Genomic DNA, 10,657 nt, shown 5'->3' on the forward strand with positions numbered 1-10,657 from the left:
CCTGGGTGCCCCCCCCCCTCACCCCTGGGACCCCCCCTGATTGCTGCCCCCCCCCCCGCCCCCTGTCCTGGGTGCTGGTGTCCTTCCTCGACCGCTAGAGGGCAGCAGAGACCCTGTGGGAGTGGCCGGGCTCCCTATAGGGGCCTATAGGGGGGGTTATAGGGGCCTATAGGGGGGGTTATAGAGGGATTTTAGGGGCCTATAGGAGCCTATAGGGGGGTTATAGGGGCCTATAGGGGCATATAGGAGCCTATAGGGGGGTTATAGGGGCCTATAGGGGGTTATAGGGGCCTAAAGGGGGGTTATAGGGACATATAGGGGGGTTATAGGGGCCTATAGGGGCTTATAGAGGGATTTTAGGGGCCTACAGGAGCATATAGGGGGGTTATAGGGGCCTATAGGGGGGTTATAGGGGCCTGTAGGGGGGTTATAGGGGCCTATAGGGGGGTTATAGGGGCCTATAGGGGGGTTATAGTGGCCTGTAGGGGGGTTATAGGGGCCTATAGGGGCTTATAGAGGGATTTTAGGGGCCTATAGGGGCCTATAGGGGGGTTATAGGGGCCTATAGGGGGGTTATAGGGACCTATAGGGGGGTTATAGGGGCCTGTAGGGGGGTTATAGGGGCCTATAAGGGCTTATAGAGGGATTTTAGGGGCCTATGGGAGCCTATAGGGGGGTTATAGGGGCCTATAGGGGCTTATAGAGGGATTTTAGGGGCCTATAGGGGGGTTATAGGGGCCTATAGGGGGGTTACAGGGGCCTATAGAGCTCCTAGGAGGACTTATAGCAACTGGGGCGGAGTTATAAGGGTTTATAGGAGCCCATAAGGGACTATATAGGGGCGTATAAGGCCTTTAGGAGGGTTTCTAGGCACCTATAGGAGCTCCCAGGGGGTATAGGGATCTATAGGAGCCCAGAAAAGGGATTTATAGTGATTGAAGGGAGTCTGTAGAGGACCTGTAGGGACCTATAGGAGCTCCCAGGGGCTATAGGGATCTATAGGAGCCTAGAAGAGGGATGTGTAAGGACTTATAGGGTCTGTAGAGGACATATAGAGACCTATAGGAGCTCATAGAGGTGTAGAGGGATCTATAGGAGCCCAGATAAGGAGTTATAAGGACTTACAAGAGTCTGTAGACAATCTATAGGGGTCTATAGGAGCTTATAGAGTGGTTTATAGGGACCTATAGGAGCCTAGAGAGGGTTTATAGAGGCCTATAGGAGCCAAATCTAGGGGTTGATGGTCAATCTATAGGGGTGGGGGTCGATCTATAGGGGTGGGGTCGATCTATAGGGGTGGGGGTCGATCTATAGGAGTAGGGGTCCATCTAGGGGTTGGTGGTCTATCTATAGGGGTGGGGGCCGATCTAGGGGGGTCGATCTATAGGGACGGGGGTCGATCTATAGGGGTGGGGGTCTATCTAGGGGGTGGGGTCGATCTATAGGGGTGGGGGTCAATCTAGGGGGGTCGATCTATAGGGACGGGGGTCAGTCTAGGGGTAGGGGTCGATCTATAGGGGTAGGGGTCGATCTATAGGGGTGGGGGTCAGTGTATGGGGGGGGGAGTTGATCTATAGGGGTGGGGGTCTAGGGGGTGGGGGTCAATCTAGGGGGGTCGATCTATAGGGCTGGGGTCGATCTATAGGAGTAGGGGTCAGTCTAGGGGGGTTGATCTATTGGGTTGAGGGTCGATCTATAGGGGTGGGGTCGATCTATAGGGGTAGGGGTGGATCTATAGGGGTGGGGGTGGATCTATAGGGGGGGGTCGGTGTATGGGGGGGGAGTTGGTCTATAGGGGCTCTCTAGGCCCCTGCGGGCACGCGGGGCCGGTCGGGGGGAGCCGGGTGCTGGGTGGCCCCAGGCGGCCGCTCGCCCGCGGCGCTGGAATCCGCCTCCTCCCCCCGCCCCCCCCGGCCTAATCCCGGTGACACTTTAACCAAAAGAGCCGCTTTTCGCCTTATATAACGGGGCCAGCGGCCGGGGGGACCCCGGGGCCGGGCCGACACCCCGAGGAGGGCAGGTACCGCCCTGGGGACAGCGGGGCGCGGGGGGACGGGGACCCTGGGGGGCACGGAGGGGAGGTGGGATGGGTGGGGGACGTCGTGGAGGGGACGTGGGATGGGTTGGGGGCATCAGAGAGGGGTTGGGGACAACAAGGAGGGGACATGGGATGGGTTGGGGACATCAGCGAGGGGTTGGGGACACCATGGAGGGGATGTGGGATGGGTTGGGGGCATCAGAGAGGGGCTGGGGGCATCGTGGAGGGGACGTGGGATAGGTTGGGGATGTTGCAGGGGGGACATGGGATGGGTTGGGGACATCAGAGAGAGGTTGGGGAACATCAGAGAGGGGACGTGGGATGGGTTGGGGACATCAGCGAGGGGTTGGGGACACCATGGAGGGGATGTGGGATGGGTTGGGGGCATCAGAGAGGGGCTGGGGGCATCAGAGAGGGGTTGGGGTCATCGTGGAGGGGACGTGGGATGGGTTGGGGATGTTGCAGGGGGGACATGGGATGGGTTGGGGACATCAGAGAGGGGTTGGGGGCATCAGAGAGGGGCTGGGGACATCATGGAGGGGACGTGGGATGAGTTGGGGACGTCAGAGAGGGGTTGGGGGCATCAGAGAGGGGTTGGGGACATCATGGAGGGGATGTGGGATGGGTTGGGGACATCAGAGAGGGGCTGGGGGCATCAGAGAGGGGTTGGGGACATCGTGGAGGGAACGTGGGGTGAGCTGGAGACATCAGAGAGGGGTTGGGGACATCATGGAGGGGGTGTGGGATGGGTTGGGGACAGGTTGGGGATGTTGCAGAGGGGACATGGGATGGGTTGGGGACATCAGAGAGGGGTTGGGGACATCAGAGAAGGGTTGAGGACATCGTGGAGAGGACGTGGGGTGAGCTGGAGACATTAGAGAGGGGTTGGGGACATCAGAGAAGGGTTGAGGACATCGTGGAGGGGACGTGGGGTGAGCTGGAGACATTAGAGAGGGGTTGGGGACATCACGGAGGGGACGTGGGATGGGTTGGGGACATTGCAGGGGGGACATGGGATGGGTTGGGGACATCAGAGGGGGGTTGGGGACATCAGAGAGGGTTTGGGGACAATGCGGAGGGGACGTGGGATGGGTTGGGGACATCAGACATCAGAGAGGGGTTGGGGACATCGCAACGGGGACGTGGGATGGGTTGGGCCATCAGAGAGGGGACTGGGACAGGTTGGGGGTGTCGAGGGGCATGGTGGGGATGTGGGGTAGGTTGACACGGGGACAGGTTGGGGACATCACGGAGGGGATATGGGATGTGTTGGTGACACAAGGTGGACATCAAGGGGTTGAAGCGGGGACCAGTTGGGGACATCAAGGAGGGTTTGGGGACCAGGGGACATTGGGGACACCAGAAGAGGGTCCATGGGGACGGGTTTGGGACGTTGAGGGGATGGGGACCTTGGAGAGGGGACATGGGACACGGGAGCAGGCCATGCTGGGGACATCAGAGAAGGGACCCTTCACCTTGGGGACACGGGAGCCACAGCTGGCCGGATGTCCCCGTCCCCAGGGAGCCGCGCTGAGGTGGAGCAGGGACAGGGACACGCTGGGAGGGGACGGGGACATCGGGAGGGGTTGGGGACGTGTGACGCAAGTGGTGACACCATCCCCATCTGATCCATGTCCTTGGTGGTCACCATGTCCCCCCGCTGTGTCCCCACAGTCCCTGTCCCCTCCCCGTGTCTGACCCATGCCACCACGGTCCTGCGTTGGCCCCGTGTCCCCTCCCATGTCTTTGTCCCCACCCCTGTGTCCCCTGTCCCCACATCCTGGGGTCCCTGCAGTCCCTGTCCCCATCCCCGTGTCCACACAACACTCATGTCCCATGTCCCCACGTCCCTGTGGGTGGCAATGTCCCCTATGATGGTGTCCCCATGAGCGATGGTGTCCCTGTGGATGACTGTCCCCATGGGTGGTGGTGTCCGCATGGTTGACTGTCCCCATGGGTGGTGGCATCTCCATGAGTGATGGTGTCCCCATGCCCCAATGTCCCTGTGTCTGATGGTGTCCCCATGGGTGGTGATGTCTCCATGGGTGGTGGTGTCCCCATGGGTGATGGTGTCCCCATGCCCTGGTGTCCCCATGCCCTTGTGTCCAACGTTGTCCCCATGGGTGATGGTGTCCCTGTGGATGACTGTCCCCATGGGTGGTGGTGTCCCCATGGGTGGTGGCATCCCCATGAGTGATGGTGTCCCCATGCCCCAATGTCCCTGTGTCTGATGGTGTCCCTATGGTTGACGGAGTCCCCATGGTTGGTGGTGTCCCCATGAGTGATGCTGTTCCCCATGCCCTTGTGTCCAACGCTGTCCCCATGGGTGATGGTGTCCCCATGGGTGGTGGTGTCCCCATGAGTGATGGTGTCCCCATGGGTGGTGGTGTCCCCATGGGTGGTGGCATCCCCATGAGTGATGGTGTCCCCATGCCCCAATGTCCCTGTGTCTGATCGTGTCCCCATGGGTGGTGATGTCCCCATGGGTGGTGAAGTCTCCATGGGTGGTGGTGTCCCCATGGGTGATGGTGTCCCCATGCCCTGGTGTCCAGCAGTGTCCTTGTGTCCAACGCTGTCCCCATGGGTGGTGGCGTCCCCATGAGTGATGGTGTCCCTGTGGATGACTGTCCCCATGGGTGGTGGTGTCCGCATGGTTGACTGTCCCCATGGGTGGTGGCATCTCCATGAGTGATGGTGTCCCCATGCCCCAATGTCCCTGTGTCTGATGGTGTCCCCATGGGTGGTGATGTCTCCATGGGTGGTGGTGTCCCCATGGGTGATGGTGTCCCCATGCCCTGGTGTCCCCATGCCCTTGTGTCCAACGTTGTCCCCATGGGTGATGGTGTCCCTGTGGATGACTGTCCCCATGGGTGGTGGTGTCCCCATGGGTGGTGGCATCCCCATGAGTGATGGTGTCCCCATGCCCCAATGTCCCTGTGTCTGATGGTGTCCCTATGGTTGACGGAGTCCCCATGGGTGGTGGTGTCCCCATGAGTGATGCTGTTCCCCATGCCCTTGTGTCCAACGCTGTCCCCATGGGTGATGGTGTCCCCATGGGTGGTGGTGTCCCCATGAGTGATGGTGTCCCCATGGGTGGTGGTGTCCCCATGGGTGGTGGCATCCCCATGAGTGATGGTGTCCCCATGCCCCAATGTCCCTGTGTCTGATGGTGTCCCCATGGGTGGTGGTGTCCCCATGGGTGGTGGTGTCCCCATGAGTGATGCTGTTCCCCATGCCCTCGTACCCAGCGCTGTCCCTGTGTCCGGCGGTGTCCCCCGCGGGTGACGGTGTCCCCGCGCCCCACGATGCCGTTCGGGGCGGTGCTGGCGCAGGTCGGGGGGTTGGGCCGGTTCCAGGTCCTGCAGACGGCGCTGCTGGCGGTGCCCATCCTGCTCATGGCCAGCCACAACCTGCTCCAGAACTTCACCGCCGCCGTCCCCCCCCACCGCTGCCGCGTCCTCAGTGTCACCCCTGCTCCCGATGCCACCTCAAGCATCCCCAGCGCCACCCCAGGGCCACCCAAAGCCACCCCTGATGGCACCTCAGCGGCTTTTGATGGCACCTCAGCAGCTTCTGATGGCACCTTGAGGTCCTCCAATGCTGTCCTGAGGTCCCCTGATGGCACCTTGAAGTCCCTTGGTGCCACCCTAAAGTCCCCTGATGGCAACCTGGGGTCCCCCGATGGCACCCACATCCCTGATGCCACCCACATCCCTGATGCCACCCATGTCACGCTTGATGATGGCACACCGGGATCCCCTGATGGCACCCATGTCCAGCCTGATGCCACCTTGGGGTCCTCCAATGGCACCCTGGGGCCCACCGGTGCCACCCTGGAATGGCCCAATGGCACCCTGGAGCCACCTGATGCCACCCTGGGGTCCTGCCGGCGCTACGTGGCCTCGTCCCTCACCAACGGCAGCGCCGGCCCCCGGCCCACCGAGCCCTGCCACGATGGCTGGGACTACGACCGCAGCATCTATGTGGCCACCATTGTCACCGAGGTGGGGACGGGGACATGGGGATGGGGAAGGGAGAGGTGGGGAGGGATGGAGGGTCGGCAGGTGACCACAGCATCCATGTTGGTGGCCACCAACAGCTCTGAGGTGGGGACGGGGGAGGTGGGGAGGGATGGAGGGTGGGAAGGTGACCACAGCATCCATGTTGGTGGCCACCAACAGCTCTGAGGTGGGGAAGGGGGAGGTGGGGAGGGATGGAGGGTGGGAAGGTGACCACAGCGTCCATGTTGGTGGCCACCAACAGCTCTGAGGTGGGGATGGAGGGATGGAACCCTCTGGAGATGAGGAGATGGAGCTGTATGGAGATGGAACGGATGGATGGAGGGACAGGAGAAGAGGGGAGGGGCTGCTGGGTGGCAGGAGGGGACAGGCCACCCTCACCTCACCCCATCCCCGCAGTGGGACCTCGTCTGCAGCTACCGGCAGCTCCGGCAGATGGCCCAGTCCATCTACATGGCTGGGGTCCTGGTGGGCGCCCTGGTCCTGGGGGGCCTCTCGGACAGGTAAGGGCAGCAGAGACCCCTTCCCCGTGCCTCAGTTTCCCCCCAGGGCATTGGCCAGACCATCAGCCGGTGGCACCCGCTGCCTCCCTGTCGCAGGTTTGGGCGCAAGGCCATGCTGATGTGGTCCTACCTGCAGCTGGGGGTGATGGGGACGTGCACGGCCTTCGCCCCCAACTACGCGTCCTACTGCGTCTTCCGCTTCGCCGGTGGCATGGCCCTCTCCGGCTTCGGCCTCAGCATCGCCTGCCTGGGTGAGGGGACAGGGACGAGGATGACCACGGGGGCCTGGCTGGGGACAATCGGTGTGGCCATGGATGGGGACAATCCAATGGCCGTGGATGGGGACAACCCAATGGCCGTGGATGGAGATGTCCCAATGGCCGTGGAGAGGGACATTGCCATGGCCATGGATGGGGACAACCCAATGGCTGTGGATGGAGATGTCCCAATGGCCATGGAGAGGGACATTGCCATGGCCATGGATGGGGACAACCCAATGGCTGTGGATGGAGATGTCCCAATGGCCATGGAGAGGGACATTGCCATGGCCATGGATGGGGACAACCCAATGGCCGTGGATGGAGATGTCCCAATGGCCATGGAGAGGGACATTGCCATGGCCATGGATGGGGACAACCCAATGGCCATGGATGGGGACAACCCAATGGCTGTGGATGGAGATGTCCCAATGGCCATGGAGAGGGATGTTGCCATGGCCATGGATGCGGATGTCCCCAGTGACCATGGCTGGGGACAGTGATGAGGATGGCCATGTTGTTCTGGGTGGGGACAATCAGCATGGCTGTGAAAGGGGATGACCCAATGGCCATGGATGTCACAATGCCCATGGCCGTGGACATCATGATGGCCATGGAGAGGGACATTGCCATGGCCATGGCTGCAGGTGTCCCCAACGGCCATGGTTGGGGCATCTCCCTCTCTACAGGTGGAGACATCCCAGTGGTCACTGGTGGAGACATCCCTATGGCTGCTGATGGGGCCATCCCAGTGGTCACTTGTGGGGACATCCCCATGGCCACGAAAGGGGCCCCATGGCACGGAGGCATCTGGATGTGATGGGGAGGCCACACTCCCAAGGAGGGTCACAGAGTGGGGGACACCGAGTCAGACGTGTCCCCACGGTCCCTTGCAGTGGTGGAGTGGATCCCCACGCCCTACCGCGCCATCACCGTGGCCATCACCGGCTTCGCCTACACCCTGGGCCAGATCCTGCTGGCCGGCGTGGCCTACGCCGTCCCCCACTGGCGCTGGCTCCAGCTCACCGTCTCCCTGCCCTTCTTCGTCTTCCTCCTCTACTCCTGGTAGGACACTTGGGTCCCTTGGGGAAGGCCATGGGGACATGGGGGGCTCTCTTCGTGCCTCAGTTTCCCTCTCGCTGACTGCAGGTGGTTGGCTGAGTCCGCCCGGTGGCTGGTGCTTGCAGGGAAGGCCGAGAGGGCCGTGAAGGTCCTGCAGCGAGTGGCCAGGATTAACCAGAGAAAGGAGGAAGGGGAGAAGCTCACGGTGGAGGTATGGTGGCCTCATGGTGGAGGTATGGTGGCCCCACGGTGGCGGGGGGGTGCAGGTCTTGGTTTCCCACCCCTGTCCCCCACCAACCTCTCCCGTTTCCCTTCTCCCAGATCCTGAGGTCCAACATGAAGGAGGAGTTGGCTGGGCTGAAGTCCTCCTACACTGTCTCCGACCTGGTCCGGACCCCAGTCATCCGCCACATCTTCTTCTGCCTCTCCATCGTCTGGTGGGGCTGGGCTGGAGATTGCTGATGGGGAGGAGGGAGGGATGGAGGTGTGGTTGGTTGGATGGAAGGAGGGATGGTTGGATGGTTGGATGGAAGGAGGGATGGTTGGTTGATTGGTTGGATGTATGGATAGATGGAAGGATGGATGAAAGGATGGATGGTTGGATGGTTGGAAGGATGGATGGTTGGAAGGGTGGAAGGATGGATGGATGGATGGTTGGAAGGATGGATGGTTGGGAGGGTGGAAGGGTGGATGGTTGGATGGAAGGATGGAAGGGTAGATGGACAGAAGTTTGGAGAGTTGGTCGGACGTACGGATGGATGAATGGCAGGATGGACAGCTGGAGAGCCAACCAGTGAATCCAACCGTACCACAGCCACCTTCTTCTCCATCTGAGCCCTCTGCCCTGTCCCCTGCGATGGTGACATCCCAGGGAGGTCATGCCACCTCAAGGTCTCTGCCTCTCTCTGCCCTGCTCCAGGTTCTCCATCAGTTTCTCCTACTACGGGTTGGCCATGGATCTGCAGAACTTTGGGGTCAGCATTTACCTCATCCAGGTGATTTTCGGCGCCGTCGACTTCCCAGCCAAAGTGGTGGTGACCGTCTCCCTGAGCTACATTGGCCGGCGGGTGTCACTCATGGTGGCCCTTGTCTTGGCAGGGCTGGTCATCATTGCCAACATCTTTGTCTCCACAGGTGGGTGCTATGGGGTGATGGGGATCTTCTGTGCTGCTCTGTCCAGCCACCCATGTCCTCACCAGTCCATCACACAACTCTGCTTTGCTCTTCACCCATTCCTCCCTTCTTCAGCCACTGAATGATGCCCCCACCTACCTGTCTGTCCATCCATCCATCCATCCACCCACCCACCCATCATCTCACCACCCACCTACCCATCCCCACACTTACCCATGATATGGTTGAGGTTGGAAGGGACCTCTGGAAGTCATCTGGTCCAACCATCCAGCTCAAGCAGGACCACTTCAGAGCTGGTCACCCAAGACTATGTCCAGATGGCTTTTGAACATCACCAGGGATGGTGACTCCCCATGTCTCCATCCATCCATCCATCCATCCCTACGTCCTCCCTTCTGTCTCCTTCCCACCACCCCCCCATCCCTGAGGTGGCTCCACCCCGTCCCTCTCTCCACCCCAGAGCTGCAGACGGTGCGCACGGCGCTGGCCGTCATCGGCAAGGGTTGCCTCTCCGCCTCCTTCAACTGCGTCTTCCTCTACACCACCGAGCTCTACCCTACTCCCATCAGGTAAAACGCCGTCCCCAGGACCCCACAGTGGGGCGGGTCCCCCGTCACCCACCCATGACACCCTCAAGGTGGTCCCTGCCCCATGTTGACCACCCACCACTGCACCGGCAGGCAGACCGGGCTGGGCTTTGGCAGCACCATGGCCCGAGTGGGTGGCATCGTGGCGCCGCTGGTGAAGATGATGGATGAGTACTACCCCTTCTTGCCCCCTGCGGTCTATGGGGTGGCCCCCGTGGTGGCAGCGTTGGCAGCTGGTTTCCTCCCAGAGACCCTCAACACACCCCTGCCTGACACCATCGAGGAGGTGGAGAGCAGGTGGGCGTGTGACAGGAGGGGATGGACGGACGGATGGATGGATGGATCTAGTGGTAGATGAATGACTGGACTTTGTGGGTGGACAGAGAGAGGACCAACGGGATGGATGTGCTGATGGATGGAAGGGTGGGTTGGTGGACAAAGGGGCTGGGGTTTTGGATGGATGATGGTTGAGGATGGATGGATGATGGACAGATGATGGGTGGATGGTTGATGGATGATGGTTGGATGGGTGATGGTTGGATGGATGATGGATGGAAGATGGACAGATGATGGATGGATGGTTGATGGATGATGGTTGGATGATGGATGGTTGATGGATGGATGGATGATGGTTGGATGATGGATGGATGGTTGGATGGTTGATGGATGATGGATGATTGATGGATGATGGATGGATGGTTGATGGATAGATGGATGATGGATGATGGTTGGATGATGGATGGATGGATGGATGGCCTGAGAGATGAAGGGGTTGTGGATGGATGGACAGACAGACGTGTTGAAGGACAAGTGGATGGGTGTGTTGGCAGAAGAACGAGTGATATGAGTGGCTGGGCAGATGGACAGAAGGATGGACACGGTGCAAGCTGGGCTGCTTCCCACACTGCTGGTGGCTGCTCCATCCTGCCATGCCCCACAGACCCTCCTCCTCCTCATCCTCCTCCCTCCAGGGCCAAACGGAAGAAGACAGATGACCGCAAAGAGAAGATCCCCCTCCAGCCCCAGGACAAGGCCCCACAGAAGGAAGCCTGAAGGA

At 60.7% G+C, this 10,657-nt stretch overlaps 1 protein-coding gene across 1 annotated transcript; it reads left to right on the forward strand.

The window, feature by feature from the left end:
• Positions 1-5,336: 5,336 nt before the first annotated feature.
• LOC137677492 (solute carrier family 22 member 6-A-like) lies at positions 5,337-10,653 on the forward strand. The gene is made up of 10 exons (XM_068424790.1): positions 5,337-6,042; positions 6,457-6,560; positions 6,657-6,811; positions 7,714-7,882; positions 7,967-8,090; positions 8,201-8,316; positions 8,799-9,013; positions 9,474-9,582; positions 9,694-9,897; positions 10,572-10,653. The coding sequence occupies exons 1-10, from the start codon at positions 5,344-5,346 to the stop codon at positions 10,651-10,653; spliced, it is 1,977 nt and encodes a 658-aa protein (XP_068280891.1). The 5' UTR covers positions 5,337-5,343.
• The last annotated feature ends 4 nt before the right edge of the window (positions 10,654-10,657 follow it).

The sequence above is a fragment of the Nyctibius grandis genome, unplaced genomic scaffold (assembly GCF_013368605.1).
Source record: "Nyctibius grandis isolate bNycGra1 unplaced genomic scaffold, bNycGra1.pri scaffold_81_arrow_ctg1, whole genome shotgun sequence".
Classification (NCBI taxonomy): Eukaryota; Metazoa; Chordata; class Aves; order Nyctibiiformes; family Nyctibiidae; genus Nyctibius; species Nyctibius grandis.

What these genes read in the sequence shown, in the direction of transcription:
- LOC137677492 (XM_068424790.1), top strand. Translation starts at nt 5,344, where the DNA reads ATGCCGTTCGGGGCGGTGCTGGCGCAGGTCGGGGGGTTGGGCCGGTTC. An exon ending in CCTCAGCATCGCCTGCCTGG is followed by an intron (nt 6,812 to 7,713) that starts GTGAGGGGACAG and finishes GGTCCCTTGCAG; the next exon opens with TGGTGGAGTGGATCCCCACG. An exon ending in TTCTGCCTCTCCATCGTCTG is followed by an intron (nt 8,317 to 8,798) that starts GTGGGGCTGGGC and finishes GCCCTGCTCCAG; the next exon opens with GTTCTCCATCAGTTTCTCCT.